General features: G+C 42.1%; 2 protein-coding genes across 4 annotated transcripts in view; one reads left to right on the top strand and one right to left on the bottom strand.

The window, feature by feature from the left end:
* Nucleotides 1–639, bottom strand: part of GALC (galactosylceramidase) — a 31,136-nt gene extending 30,497 nt beyond the window's left edge. For all 3 annotated transcript variants that reach the window (XM_021540957.2, XM_077784000.1, XM_077784001.1), the window contains exon 1: nucleotides 416–639. In XM_021540957.2, coding sequence (XP_021396632.2) covers nucleotides 416–583 — 168 coding nt within the window. In that variant the 5' untranslated portion in view covers nucleotides 584–639. The remainder of the gene's footprint in view (nucleotides 1–415) is intronic.
* A 6,645-nt stretch (nucleotides 640–7,284) lies between these two features.
* GPR65 (G protein-coupled receptor 65) lies at nucleotides 7,285–10,400 on the top strand. The gene is made up of 2 exons (XM_021540954.3): nucleotides 7,285–7,327; nucleotides 9,234–10,400. The coding sequence occupies exon 2, from the start codon at nucleotides 9,361–9,363 to the stop codon at nucleotides 10,396–10,398; it is 1,038 nt and encodes a 345-aa protein (XP_021396629.1). The 5' UTR covers nucleotides 7,285–7,327; nucleotides 9,234–9,360; the 3' UTR covers nucleotides 10,399–10,400.
* Nucleotides 10,401–15,260: the final 4,860 nt, after the last annotated feature.

The following is a 15,260-nucleotide window of genomic DNA, read 5'->3' as shown; positions in this document are numbered from 1 at the left end:
GGGAATCTCACAGCTCTGCTGCCTAGACCACACGAAAGAGGACGAGCGGCTCGTCCAGCATTTTAAAATGCAGGTTCTACTAAGGCCCTCTGCATAAAAACCCAGCCCGGCTTAGCTCTCCTTCCGCAGCACCCAGGAGCCGGCCGGCCCCGCACAGGCACAGCGCAGGTGGCCGGAGGGCCGGCGCAAGGCGGAGCCGGGCTCCATCTCCGCAGCCGGCCCTGCCCGCACCGCTGCCCCAGCGCCTCCGCAGCGTCCTGGGGCTGTCCCCACACCCCGCCGCTCCTCAGGGCTCCCCTCCGCGACACCCCCGGCCCAGCCCCGCCGAAGCCACCCCGCGCTCCCGCTGACGGGATGCCGAGCCCAGGTGTCCCTTGCCGCGCCGAGGATGGTACCAGCACCGCAGCCCGCTCACCCCGCCGCCGCTGACAGCCCCGATCCCGTCGAACTCCCTGCCCAACCCGTCCGCATCGTCCAGCACGTATGTGGCCGCCAAGAGCGGAGCGGCGCCGGCGCTGGGGGGCCCCGGGCCGCAGCTGCAGGCAAGCAGGATGGTGCCCCAGAGCAGAGCCGCGCAGCCCATCCCGGCCCAGCTCCGCTCCGTCCCGGCAGCGCCTCCGCACTGCCCGGCAACGCGCGCACCTGACCGCGCCGCCCGCCTGCCCGGGGCGGGGCGGCAGCGCCCGGCGCCGCCCAGCACCGCCATCCTGCTCAAGGGAACGAGGGCGGGCGGCTTCCCGGCCTCTAGGGGCAGCCCCGCCCGCCTGAAGCCGAGGGCTGCCATTCTGCGTAAGGGCAGGGCGGGCCGGTGAGGCGCGCGGCGCCATGCTGGAGTTGGGCTCTGCGCGGAGCCATGGCGGGGTCCCGCGGAGCGCGCGAGAGCCGCGGCGCTGTGAGGCGAGGCGGGCTGCGTGCGGAGCGCGGCGGGAGCGCAGTGCCCGGCCACCGAGTCAAGCGGGCTGGCTTTTTCGGGGGCTCTGGCTCTGCTTTTTGGAGCCCCTGGCAAGGCACGATACTTGTCCCGGGCGAAGGACGGCGTTTTCTGGTGCGCCTTTCATTTCCACGCCCTCCCAGCACCGCGCAGGCAGTTTCCTGGTTCTGCGCCGCTCTCAGGCTGCGGCCAAACGCCTGAAGAGTCGGCGAAGCGGCGCTTAGAAGGAGCACATTCCAGTGCGCCGGAGAAGAGCTTGGGCCGCCGCAGGGGCAGATGCTGGGAGCGGCCCCAAGCCCTGCGGCAGCGCCGCGCCCTTCCCGGGCAATCCCGGTTGGCCCCGGTTAGATCCGCGGCTCCGTCAGCACGACCTCAGAGAGCGGTGCTGGAAGTGTGGGCTAAATTACGGTGGGTGCGCTGTAGGGCAGCCGCATGGAAATGAGAGCAGCCGAGGTGGTGCTGAGCCGCACGCCAAAAGCTTCCGTGAGGATTGCTGGGGTGTTCCCTCAGAGTGCAGCTCACGCAAGCATACAGCTCGGAGGAAAAGTAACCTGGAGATCGGCGATCAGCTTGATTATCGTATAAAAACTCGTAATGAGGAACTGTCTCGTCTGTTGACCTCAGTGTTTCATAGAGGTGCTTCATGTGCCTAAAGAAGGAATGAGCCCTGAGGAGATGCAGTGGCTAAAGACCTGCGTTGTGTAAGAGCTGTGAAAAAGCCCCGGTTTTGCACGCATTCTAACCATAAAGAATGCTGTTACTCGAGCCTCGGTCACTCTTGTTGTCACTGTGTCTCTGCCACTGTTATTGAGGGATCTAATGTCTCAGTGATGACATTACCTGACTGATGTTTCCTGTTTATTTCTTTTTAAATAACAATACCAAGCCCTCACAAAACATTTTGCACTTTACAGCAATATCGAGCATTAACTAATGAGCCTGCTCACACCCAAATGAGCTATATGACATCATTATTACATATAAATATCAGAGTGACTTCCTCAGGGTATTCTGAGTCGGTGCCAGAGGCAGCATTATGCTCCTGATCCTATTTCACGTTCATTCCAGCAGACTGTAGAGGTTTTCACACCTGGAAGGTTTGCAAAGCCATTATGAATTATTAATTTATTCATTTTGATAGTTTCATTGATTAATGCATCAATTTATTTCATGTAAAAGGCTTCAGCTGTGAAATTCAGTCTCTTATTCATTCACAAGATCCTAAAATTTTCAAAAACTTATAATTGCAATCCTATGATGTGCTGAGTGCCCATCCTTTTCAATTGGTACAGAAAAACATTCTCATAATCTTTTTGGTGGAAGGAAAGGGATATTTTGTTGTGACTGTTAACTTTCACTCTGCACCTTGACCTTGTGTTGAACCTTTTTTTTTTCTTTACACTGAAAGGATTAAAAAGGAGGTGTCTTTACAATGGGCCAGATATGGAGAAGTGAAAGAAGCAGTAGGGGAAACCATTCCATAGGAATCCCACTAATTGACACAGACTGTTACTCACTGAAGACTGTCATACGTATCTGGATTTAGAGAAAAAGAAGAGAGACACAAGGAAAAAGAAAAATGAGGAGGGTATACATTAGAAGGGGTATTATGCATTTTGGGAAGTCTGTATACCTCTCAAGTACCTCAGCCAATGGGAGGAGAGAGAGGGAAATGTGGCCAGGAAATTAGGATAAAAAGGAGGGTGCATCCCCTAAAAATTTTGAGAGACCCCATGGGGAATGCCCCATGACCTCTCCCTTTATTCAAATAAAGTTACAGGACTCCTCTGTCTCCTTTTTGGATATAACCTCTGATGTTTGTGGATTAATTTTCTTGACAACACCTTTGTTCGTGGATCCTTTGTAAACTCCAATTTAATCAATAAACTTATTGAGGACTTACTCATTGCTTCTTTTCTAGATAAGATAGTTTTCCACTGTTAATGGTTTCCTATTTCAGGGTTGGGTTTTTTTTCTCATCAAATGCTAATAACATGTTGTTCTTGGAGGACTGATCTGAGATACTGTATATGTCCAGATCTCACAAAAACCCTGGAAAAATTGTGGTTTTGCATATGGACACAATTAAGAATTTATTTCAACATACAGCTTTACTTCCAGAATGCATAAAAAGCATCATCTCCTCTCTTTCCTCCTTTGATCTTTCAGTTCTGCTGTCATCACAGAAAAGAACTGTAGAAATGTTCCAACTCTGCTTCTCTATATCTAATTGTTATAAGAACTGTTTTTTCTTTAGCAAACTATAGGAATGCTCAACAAAACACCAGAACCGGCATACTGGACACTTAGTAGGTACCATGTTAGGAAATAGCACATGGAAAGTGATGAAACAGGTCTTTGTCTGATGACTTTTCCCTCAGTGAAAATGAAGATGTAACTGAAATTTATTTTAGAAATTTATATAAGTGATCTTCCAATCACCAAACAGGAAGGGGCTATTTTAACAGTTTGAGATTGGCCACAAGTATTGGGTAGTTCAGGCTTCATGTAACAATCAGATCAGTAAAAAACTGTGGATGAAAAAGACACACTGACTTAAAAAAAAGGAACCAAATCTCTCTATACAGTGGTTAAATATTATAGAGCAGCCTGCTATACTCAAGGAAGTCAGTATGCCCCTATTTTCAATGTGTTCTCTTTCATTTCTCCTTAGCATCTGAATCATCAAACCGGACAGTTTTGGTGTTACTCAACAGATGGATATTTCAAGTGAAATTGTACTCACTTTCTTAAAGCAGAATTGTATTGTTCCAAACAGAATTTAAGAAAAAAATGCAATAAATTATTCTGATCACAGAGGGGGAAGAGAACCATACTCACGTAACAACTTTCCACTGGTCTAATTGAATAGAATTATCTGTTAAAAGAATCACTCCTCTGAAAACTGCATCCTACCTCAGAGTCAGTTTATATAAAAATACATAAATATATAACCTGTCGCAGTGCATGAAATGCTATTATCCTTTGTTAACTAGAACTATTCATGAGCTTCTCATAAATTCTGAAAATACCTAATTCTTTTTCCTCAGACTCCTAAAGTGGTTGTAAAACATTTTTAAGCTCTTCTCAGGTGGATTCCTATTTGATTCTGTGATCAGTTTGTAGGGAAAGGCAGGTGAGGTCCTTCAGTCAACAAAAACATGCACATTTTGAACTTACACAAGTAAATACAAATAAAACACAGCATTTAATTTCTGTGGATTGGTTCCTCTGCAGAATACAATGTCTCCTAGATAAGGGGTGTATAATACACTGCGCTCATATAATCAGACAATATTTTAAATTAAAATTTTATAAAGTGTCTAAAAGCATTCCTTTATCTACTGAGGTCGCGTCCATCCTTTGTTCATCTTTTTCTCATGAATAAGCTTAGATTAACAAGGAATTGGGGACAGAAAAAAAAAAAAAAGGGAAGTAAAACCAAGAGATGTGTGAACTGCTGCCTGTTTATCTAAAGAGCAGCTTCCTGTCTCCGTATCTGATGAAGCAGAAGCAGCCACTTTTCTCAGAAGCAGATACGGGTCACACTGCCAATGGCATAACGGGAACCGCTGCACGGGGACACGTGGCGGCCAAGGTAAACGCTCAGGAGCCAGGGACGGGTGTCAACATTCTGGGACAGGTTTCAGCCTTGCTCTCCCTGATGGGATGCTGACATCATACATCTGACAGAAGAGACACAAAAGGGGCTGGAAAAGATTGCTTTGGGAGAAATCCCAGCACAACCAAAACATGAGACTAAGGAAAAAGACATCAAAAGATTGAATTAGGAAAGGCATGCCTAGGATTACAAAAGAAAATTTGATTCGGTGTTTGTTATAATGGCATTGCTATGATCAAAATACTGTTGATTACAAAAGGGGGAATAATAGAGAAAAACTGTATTTGGGGGGAATTTTCAACATTCTAAGCTATCCCATCACTGCAAAATGTGCCTCAGGCCTCACAGAGGATTCTGGTAAGTCTTCTATTGGTGTTCTCCAGTATCTTCAGGCACTGTTGAGATATCCAGTGCTATTTATATGAATATGCAAAATGCTTAAAACTTAGCAGAAAAATAAGCTCTGGTTAAAATAGCTTCTTTGAATGCCATGTATCATGTATGTGAAAATATACTGTACATCTTTCTGTATGCATAGGGGAAAACATGAGGCACTTAATGATATAGCAAAATAATACTTGCCTGCATGGCCCACATTCTAAAAAACATGTGGGTTTTTTTTCCTATTGGCTCGCATTAAATGAATGTTTATGCTCAAATTATACATTTAAGTTAAAAAGCCTGAGCTCTTTTAGACTTGTTTGAGTCTCTACAGAATCTCATGGACATGTGTGGGTGAAATTTAATGTTGTATGAGGAAAATTGCTGTTAATTGTAAGCAGAAAAAGGCCATGTTTCTGAAAGGCATATTTCAACTCTCCTAAATTGTGAAGTTTTTCAGAATTGAGTTGTAAGATTTGCTCCTGAGGTAAAAAGAATTAGCTGTGGAACATCCCCTGTACTTGAAGAGCTCAACTTGGCAATAGAACTTATTCTGAGAACACACAGCAATCTACTTTGTTGAAATTGCTTAAAGAGAAAAAGGAAAACAATCTATCTTTCCATCTTATGATTGATATACAGTATCATCAGAACAGCAGCTACTGTGCTAGCTCTCACAGCATTGTTCCTTTCTTCCCTTACAAAGTTTTTTACAGATAGAAGTATGGAATATCCTTTTGTATTTAAGCTTATGAAAATTTAACACTGTACTTTGCAACTTTCAAAATGTCATAAATGGAGAGACTACATAAAGCTCTCTGTGAACCTGAAGAAGATGCTGTAGAAATGTGTTGATACAAATCCAATGACTACTTTTCTCTAGAAAATCTCACAGAGTTCCTTTACAGACTTGTTTTCATACAGTACTTAAAGCATAACATTTGCTAGTCCATTTCTCTAAATTTTTTCTTACTGACTCTTCAGAATTCCTGTACAGTAGGTTTTCTGTAGCAAAATAGCAGAGGCAGGAGCTATTGTAATAATTGAATAATGTATCTAAAATAAAGAATTACTGTTAAGAATTTTTTTTTTTTTATTTGAAACATCTGATACCAAAACAAGTCTGTAAAATAAGTCACAAGTATGTGGAATTAGTCACAGTAGGTTTTGACCATGAAAATCAAACCATTAGACCATGTCATCAAACGAAAATTCCTTGATGGTTAAAAAAAATATATCATTGGGGAAAATAATCAAATATTGTTTTTTAGAATATCTGTAAGCCAGTACCATCCTCCTAGGCAAAGCCAGCAAGTGTGCTCAGTAGCAGAGAGAAAACCTGGGAATGCTTCAGATCATGCATTCAGGTAAGAAAAATCATATTGCATTACAAAGTCCTAATTATGAAAAAAACAACTCAGCAAGAAAGTGTGATATGGACTACTTCCTCTGAAATAAAGCCCCAAGCAATTTGAGTAAAATGTGTTGTAGTTAGGGGAAAGTGGTGCTTTATGATTTTATATTTCTGTGCAAGAAACTGCAGCATGTATTGTGGTAGGCTTCATTTCCTGGCTCTTTGACACACTTAAGTATAGGTCATCAATACGTGCCAGAATGACACACTTCTCATTATTACCATCATTGAAAGCATGTCCTCATGTATGTACCATCAATGTGTCATCACAGTTTGGACATGGATTACCTGGGAATGCTGCACAGCCTCCAGGGCTGTGTTCATAGGAACTAAGGAACATACTGGTTAAGAAGAAAAAAAAGCAATGGGGTACAGTGACTTGTGAATATGAAGGACAGAAAAAACTCAGGTGACAGTTTGCATGTAGTCTCAATTGACTTCTTTGAATTTCATTTTTAGTGTCCCAGCCTGCCATTAGCAATTACACTTTCAGATATTAGTTCTTTAAGGCAGTTGGCAGAAGAGCAAATCAAAGTCTTGCCCAAAAGGATGCGTAGTTTATTCAGATAAGAGCAACATAAGGACAAGTGTTTTATTTTATGATGTTCAGTAAGATAAACAGAGTGAAATTCTTAGAAACAATGAGCTAAAATGAAAAAACTGAAAAAACCCCAAGTGGTATGAGGAAATTGGCATGTTGGTCTAAGAGTAGAAACAAAATAAGCTGTTGTGGGTAGTAAGAGAAAAGTTGGGAGTTTACAAGGATGGTGAATCTGTAATACAAGAAGTTAACTAACAAAAGAGAAAGAGTTTATGTGGGAGGGAGAAGGAATTCCAATTTCTCAGTCACAAGACCAGGAAACGCTGCCTCATACACTTGCTGCATTACACATATGCTTCTGAAAGGTCATGTTTCCCTCTTAGACATGAAGAGACCTGTCACAGGAGAAGAGATGCTAAAGTGTGATTAGGAGAAGAGGTAGGTATTTTATCTTTGATTCATCTGGTCTGTCTGCATACATTTGATTTCTCTTTGGTGAGAAGCGTGTCACAAAACCCTTTGATCCAATTTCTAGAGCTAGATTTTTATTTTGTGATACTTATCTGTACTGATAAGCTTGCAATGGCTTATTTACAGTGTGGTTTTATGAAACCAAGCTGAAATGAAGACATCTTATGTTTATTTTAAATATAGACACTGCATTTTTTTTAAATTAGTCATCATGTTGACAAGGTTCCTCAATAGACCAAATTGCCATGTCCTTCTCAACAATTTTCCTTGGCTTTCAAGCTTGTGAGTGAGTTTAGCTCTAGCTGATAATTTAGGCAACTTGATCAAACAAGGCAGTGGCAGGTAAAATTGCGTATGTGCTTTCTGGGTAGTATTATCATTGTTCCTTTTTTTAATGAATGATAATGAAAGGGGCTTTTTTTGTGGACAAGAGACCCATATAATGACCTCTCAGCACAGGCAATAAACTTGTTTGGTTTTTTCTGATAAACCCACAAACACATCAAACCTATAAAGGGCTGAATTTTCTTACCACATGGGAAAGTTTCTGCACACAAGATGTATTCTGCTTGAGTTCTTTCCCATGTGAGAACAGTTGTAGATGTGCTATCTAGCAACCTACTCATTCTTCAGCCTCTTCACCTCCTCTGCTACAGTCCAGGCTCAAAGCACAGATTAGCTTTGAGCTAAAATCACAGCAGTCTCTCAAGCAGTTAGCTATCACAGCAGTCTCTCAAGTAGTTACTAAATTTGTCAGTATAATTGGTCTGCAACCAATATTTTCCATTGTTGTATTTCCTGAATGTAACAATTCATTCTCTGGAGAAGGAAACTGCCGAGTGTCAGAGCTGTGATACTGACACTCAGCTGTCTCACACCTACAGCTGTACACCCTTTCTTGCCCTTTTTTCACCCTTTCTAAAGGTCAGCTCTTCTACATGTTACTAAGGCTCACACATGCAACACCTCCAGTCCAGCTGCTTTAGTCAGGGCTACCATTTTGCTGATATTTTCATGCTGAAGCTGTTGATAACCACAGTCCTGGAAGTGACTAAGAAAAGTTTAATTGCTAATGGCTTTATAAGCTCATGCACCACAGCTGCAATTTTTAGAGGAAAGAAGTGTTAATGAAAAACTCTGCTCAGTCTCCACCTCACATATTCGAAGGGACATCCCAGCAGATTGTCATGTGCATGCAGGAACCCAGCAGACTGGCAAGTTTCACACAAGGATTTCTGGTACATGCAGTAACCCTTGCTGGACCAGCACAGTTGACAGCAAGTTCATGTGGGATCACATACAAAGGAGGAGAGAGAAAGCAGGGATGTGTGAGGATGCAAAGACAAGAGTGATTTGCAATACAGAAAGATACCAGACATATATTTTCCTCTTCTGAGCAGATCCCAACATCCAGCGATACCTGAATCCCTGTCTTTCTATCCTTCTCTCTCCATTGCCTTAGGGGGGAGGAGGCTGTTTGAAATAAAAAAATCTGCCATATTCATATTTCCAGAGCAGTGCTTACCATAATAATAGAAAATGCACATCTATTATTTTATCTGTGGTCTACTTTCTGATCTCCTTTAACTCTCCCGCAAGAGAGACCCAGGATTGCAGGACAGCACCCCACTCCTAGAAGAAGTGTCTTAACTACTCATCCTACTTCTGCTGTGGAAGCTTCCATCTAAGTGACCTTGACAGCCTTAGATTTTGGGTTCCTCTTCCTATGCATTCCTAACTCCAGGAGCATTAACATCCCCTGATCTCCTAAAACCAGTTCCTTACTTCTAGAAAAAAAAAAAAAAAAAAAGACACACACCAAGAATCCTGTAAAAACAACAGAAATGTAATAGCTGACATTTTTCCTTTTTAGTAGCAGAAAGCTGGAATCTTATCAATCAGGTCCTGAAGAACTAACAGATGACAGCCCATCAGACTACAACAGGGGGTTTTATTGCACCCAGGCTGGAATTACCTCAAGGATACTTCTGGGGTGGACAATGAACAACAGCATTGAGTGCCATGATGATCACACCCTGGATAAGTATTTGTTTCCATTTGTGTACAGCACTGTGATGATGATCAGTATTCCCATCAACTGCATATCCCTCTATGCATCTTGCATTCAGGTGAGGAAAAAGAATGAGTTAGCAGTCTACATCTTTAGCCTGTCTCTGGCTGACCTTTTGTACTCTTTGATTCTGCCTCTGTGGATTGATTATGCCTGGCATGGAGATGACTGGAGGCTCTCTGCCTTGCTTTGTCAGATTTTTGCCTTCCTCATGTATATGAATTTCTATACCAGCACTGCGTTCCTTGCTTGCATCTCTCTTGACAGGTACCTGGCATTAGTTCACCCCTTGAAGCTCCAGTACTTGCGCACAAGAAGATTTTCAGTGATTGTCAGCATAATTGTTTGGCTTCTGGAAAGCATCTTTAATTCAGTCATATTGGTGTACAAAGAAGTATTCAATGATCCTTGCAATTTCACTAATCATACATTATGCTATGATAACTACCCCCTGGAAAGGTGGCAGGCGAACATAAATTTATTCCGGATATGCTCAGGGTACTTGGGCCCTTTGATAATCATTGTGTTTTGCTACCATAAAATCTACCAAGTAGTCAGGTATAACCAAGCCACAGTAGATGAAGAAAAGAAAAAAGTGAAGAAACTTATTGTGAGCATCACAGTTAGTTTCATTGTTTGCTTCACTCCTTATCATGTTATACTGCTTATCCGCAGCATCAAAGAGCCTTCCACCTCTGACCCACATCTTTTGCTGCTGATGTATAAGGTTTACAGAATCACACAGGCCTTAACTAGTTTGAATTGCATTGCGGATCCCATTCTGTACTGCTTTGTGAGTGACACTGCACGAACAGAGATAGTGAATTTGCTCAGGTGCTGCTTGTGCCTACAAAAGCGTGGGGAAGACCAAGTGAAAGGACATGCTCCGTGCAGCTCTGCTACAAAAAACACTGCACTGATCACCTACAGAAGTTCCTGTGAAACACAGACTGTGAAAATTTCCTGAATGACCACATGCAGAGAAAAACTGGATAACCTAAAAGGAAAAGAAAGAAAAATTGTGCTCCTAGGAACTTGTGTGCCTAGGAAATGCCCCAAAGTCAGAGATACCAGCCTAAGCTGGTAGCTTACTCCAGTAGCTGGAGCCAATAATAACTTACTATAGGGTCAATGAAATCAATGGAGTATCAACACATATCTTTAATTCACGTGTGGTATATAAATTAGTGACAACAAACAAATGCACAGTCAAGAAGGATGGCTGTGACATGCTGTGACAGAATTACTGAGGATCCCCCACATAACTGTCTCTTCTTGCAGCCAGCCTGCTGCAATGTACTAAGCTGGAGGAAGGCTGAAGTTTTCTTTGTATGGATTAACAAAGAACCAGACAGAGGGAGTGTGGTAAATTTCACGGTTTTATTTATGCTGCTATGATGGTTCTTGTGTTTCATTAAAGACTCCAAATCTTCTTTAGCATACCCCTAAGATCACACACTTCTTAAAATTGTTTACCTCCTATGTATGGGCACTTACCCACCCTTAAGCTTTTGTTTTCCTTTAAAAATATATGTTCTAATGTATAGCTGTATGTCTGCAGTTTCATTACATTACTGTATTGGGTTTCAGATAGTTGAAGATTCATTAAATTAAGTGCCTATAAAGAAGCAAGTTCTAGCCACCAGTGTTTTAATTTGGATGAAACTTTTCCTGATAAATACAGGAGAGGAAGAGAAGGATAGAAAGGTGAGGTTTCACATCTCAACAATGTAAAGGGCCATCCTTCAGAGTTGCTTGTTATGACTGAAATCTGGAGTGTGGTTCCATTTTCAGACTCAATAGAGTAAGGTTTGCATCCATTTACTTAACTGCACATGGAGGCCTCAGCTAAAGGCTCCAGAGCTCTCAGTCTGTCAGTTTTAAAAAAATTAAGCCAGCCAGCAATACTGGCAAAAAGCATGAATATACCAACAAACAGTAAGAATGGAAGCAAAAGAACGCACACAATTTTGAAAAAGTTGGTGTTAGCACAAATCAGAAGTGCAGCTGTTAATTCAGGGCCCTGTTCATGTGCAGGCAGAAACAGCTGTCTGGCTCCCTGGTTCCTTGTCCCATCCAGACACCTGACCCTCTGAAAAGAGTACATTTTTTTTCCTCTTCTCACAGCCTTTTTACCTTTGCTCAATTCCCAGGAAAATATTTGGTTATGGTGGTTTTTTTTATTTCATAGGGAAAGAATTGTTCTTTCCATCAAAAAAAAAGAATCACCCTCCAGCAAATTTGTGTGCGGAAAGATTTTCACCAGAAGTTTTCAGCACCCTTTTAGGTCTGACATTATGTGTGGAGGATGTGCATAAAGTGGTCACAAGCAGTAAGATATTTCTTATGAGAGTGTGCCTCTGTGTTTAAATAAAAAAATTCTCCATTGCAAAGAGAATTTCTGTTGTTTTCATGAGTTGCTGTGTGTGTCTGTACTTTCTGTTAATTTCACATTCTGAAATAGGACCTTGCCAGGCTGTGCAAGCTGAGCTTGTTCAGCCTGGAGAAGAGAACCTAATGGCAGCTTTGCAATCCTGTAGAGGGTATTGAGAAGATGGAGCCAAGCTCTTCACAAGAGCTCATAGCAGGAGTCATGTGTTTTAAGCCTGGTTGGACATTGGGGACCACAAGCCACTCACTCAACCCCCTTCTGTCTCTCCACAGACAGGTGGAGTGGAAAGGAGAATCAAAGTAAAAATTGTAGGTTTAGATTAAAAACAGTTTTATAATCAAAAATAAATTTAAAATGTAGTAATAATGGTCAATTTTAATAATAAGGGAAAAAACAAGTGATGCACAACTCAATTTGTCACCACCCACTGACCAAAGTCAGACTCCACTTCCTGAACCCAGAGCAGCCACCCTTCTGGGTAACTTTCCCCAGGTTATAAACTTGAGCAGGACATTCTATTGTGTGGAATATCCCTTTGGCCAGTTCAAGTCACCTGTCCCAGCTAAGCCCCCTCCCAGTTTCTTTTGCAAACCTCATGACTGGCAGAGCATGAGACAAGAAAAAAGTCCTTTACTTAGGATAAACATTTCACAAAACCAGAACACATCTGTGTGTTATCAACACATTCTCATTCTGAATTCAAAACACAGCACTGTAACAGCTATTGAAAGGAACTTAACTCTGCCTGAGCTGAAAACGGGACAAGGGGGAACAAGAAATCATGTGGAAAACCTGAAGCAAGAAGGGTCAGAGTTGATATAAGGAAGAGTTTCTGAGCTATGATGAACTGATAAGCAGTGGGGCAGGTTGCACCAAGATGTTCTTTGTGCCCCATCCTCAGCAGTTTCCAATACCCAACTCAACAAAGCTTGAGCAACATCTGACCTTGTAGCTGATCTTCCTTTTATAGCAGAAGGCTGCATTTGAGATTCCCTGAACGCCCTTCAAACCACAATTGTTCTGTGATCTTGTGGGCAGTCACTATTCTGGCTGTTGCTTTCCTCTCTAGAAAATTACATTCCATTCCTTTTTGTTTCCATTTACTGAATTTTGTTTTGATGTGGGTTTGTGTTTCTGATTTGAGAGTCTTTTTTCCGTAGTTCCTTCTTATATATTATGAAGGAAGAATTATGCAAGCAGCAGTGCAAGTTACTTAATCATGAATTTTTTCCACTGCTGACCTATGCATTTTGCAATAGAATGTGAACTTTCACTGTAGCATTGAAATGAAAGCAGAACCAAATTTCGTTGTGACTTCATGAAAAAAAATAACTCAGTGGTTCATTTTTAAATCTTTCACATGCCATAAAGTTTGGAAAGTTAATTCTATTTTGGCTTTTAATTTAAAGAATTTAAGAATTAATTTAAAGAATAACGAAAACTGAAGCTAACCAACAAAATCAAGTCAAATTAAACCTATGTGTCAGGGAGTAGTGAGAACTGGCAGCTCCACAAGAGGCAGTGAGCCAGGAGCTGAGGGTGACAGCCAGGCAGACTGGGCAGCATCGTCACCGACAAGCCACAGTCCCATGGCACCTAGCAAGGCAGAAGAGCAGGCCAGCTGCTCTCTGATCACCAGACAAATTTCTGGTGACAAGGCAGGCCAGGGGTCAAGCTGGGAAGCCAAGTAATGAAGGCAAGGTTGGGATCAGCAAGGTGCAAGGCTGGACATGGCAGCACCATGTCAGCATTGGCCTGGGCACAGGCAGTTAATTCCTAATGTACTAGGAGAAGACTGTTGGTAAAGAACACAGACTCTGTTGGTAAGTGACTCTGAGCTTCTGCAAAAAGCTTAATTTACATAAAATTTCACCTGAGATTTTCTATTCTTTAATAATCCACCAATGCTCATGAAAGCCCTACCATGGACCAGCTTACATGGGTATCTGTGGATGTTTTTCGTAGCATCATTTCCTGTGGTACCTCCCTGCATTGCTGGAGATTCACTTCAAGATAAAGGAAAACCATGACCCTAACTGGGCCACAGACTGGGCTTCATGAAAAAGCTCAGAAAATCCAGGGTCCTATCCCTTTGTGATGATCAAATATAAGTATCTAATTCCTTAGATTGCTCAAAAATGCTTCTGCCTCAGACAGCAGCTCCTGGTGGTTCCCAAGCCCTGCGAGATGGCAGCTGCCCCGCCCAAGGCTAGGAACTCCCCTGCAGCTGCAGGGTCCCCAGCGAGGCTGATCTAGGGCACCAGCTGATAAGTGATGCTCTAGTACTGATAAGGGGAAAGAGCAAAACACATTGTGCATGTGTTTTTCATGAATTTTTTTCTTTTATTGCTGCACCACAATGGCTGTGTTACTAACAAATTGCTAGCCTAAGCTAATACAGAGAAGTTTTGGCTATTCAGCTATAAATTAAAGGTAACCAAGCTATTTCACCCAAATCCTTTAATACCTTAGAAAGAGGTAAAGTATGTTCTGGACTGGTACTTTCCAGTCCAGGCCGCTCTATAATTCTATGATGATTCTTCAGATCATTTAAATATGGCACATTGCCATTCAAATGACTTACTGAAGTTCACTTAATATAAACAATGATTTGCACAAGCTTTTCATGAGAGATGGTCCTAATATCCTTAAATTTTGCTTTATTTCATACCTGCTGCAGCTTTATTTTGATTTCTTGCAGAATTTTGGCCTTACCTGCCATATCTCCCTTTAAAAAAAAAAAAATCTTCTTTCCTTTTAACAACAAGGGAGCAAAGGAATGGCTGTTTTTCTGTCCCCACATGAAGAGCTACACTCAGGAACAATCTTATTTCAAAATTCTAGCATTTTAGCACAGAGTTTTTTGCTTCTCAATCCTAGTCATATCTCAGGCATATATTGAATGACTGGAGAGATTGTCACCACAGTTTCCTTCATCTGATATCTGGTACCTTATCAGATGTCCTAACAAGTACTAAATCCAGAAAGCTACAGTCTAAAGGAGAGATAGGCACACTGTGTTCTGTTTCACATACTTAATTATATGAGTGAGGAAACACTGTGAGGAAAATGCTGTTGATCCTGTAAATCAGGAATTCCTTAGACTCACATCCTTAGGCTCATATCCTTAAATGAAATGCACTGGTGAGACTGAGGTGAGTATCCTAATTTGAGGTACCAGGTCTGAACAGGTGGTCTGGCTAATGACAATTCATCTGCTTAGTTATCATTCCACCACAGGTACCCAAAGTCTCTTAAACAAAAAGGTAGTTCTTAGTGGGCAAAAGGAACTCTCAACTCTGCCCAATACCTACCAAGTGATTCCTGAGATTCACGGTGTACTCAGAAAGAGAACATAAACACATGGCTTCACTGTCTGTGATTGCACAAGTAAAAAAAAAAAAAAAAAAAAGTCAAACTATTGAGGACTGCTAATG

The sequence above is a fragment of the Lonchura striata genome, chromosome 6 (assembly GCF_046129695.1).
Source record: "Lonchura striata isolate bLonStr1 chromosome 6, bLonStr1.mat, whole genome shotgun sequence".
NCBI classification, from domain to species: Eukaryota; Metazoa; Chordata; class Aves; order Passeriformes; family Estrildidae; genus Lonchura; species Lonchura striata.
This window is presented reverse-complemented; position numbering and strand designations above follow the sequence as displayed.

Coding starts and splice junctions, on each gene's coding strand:
- GPR65 (XM_021540954.3), top strand. CDS start 9,361: ATGAACAACAGCATTGAGTGCCATGATGATCACACCCTGGATAAGTAT.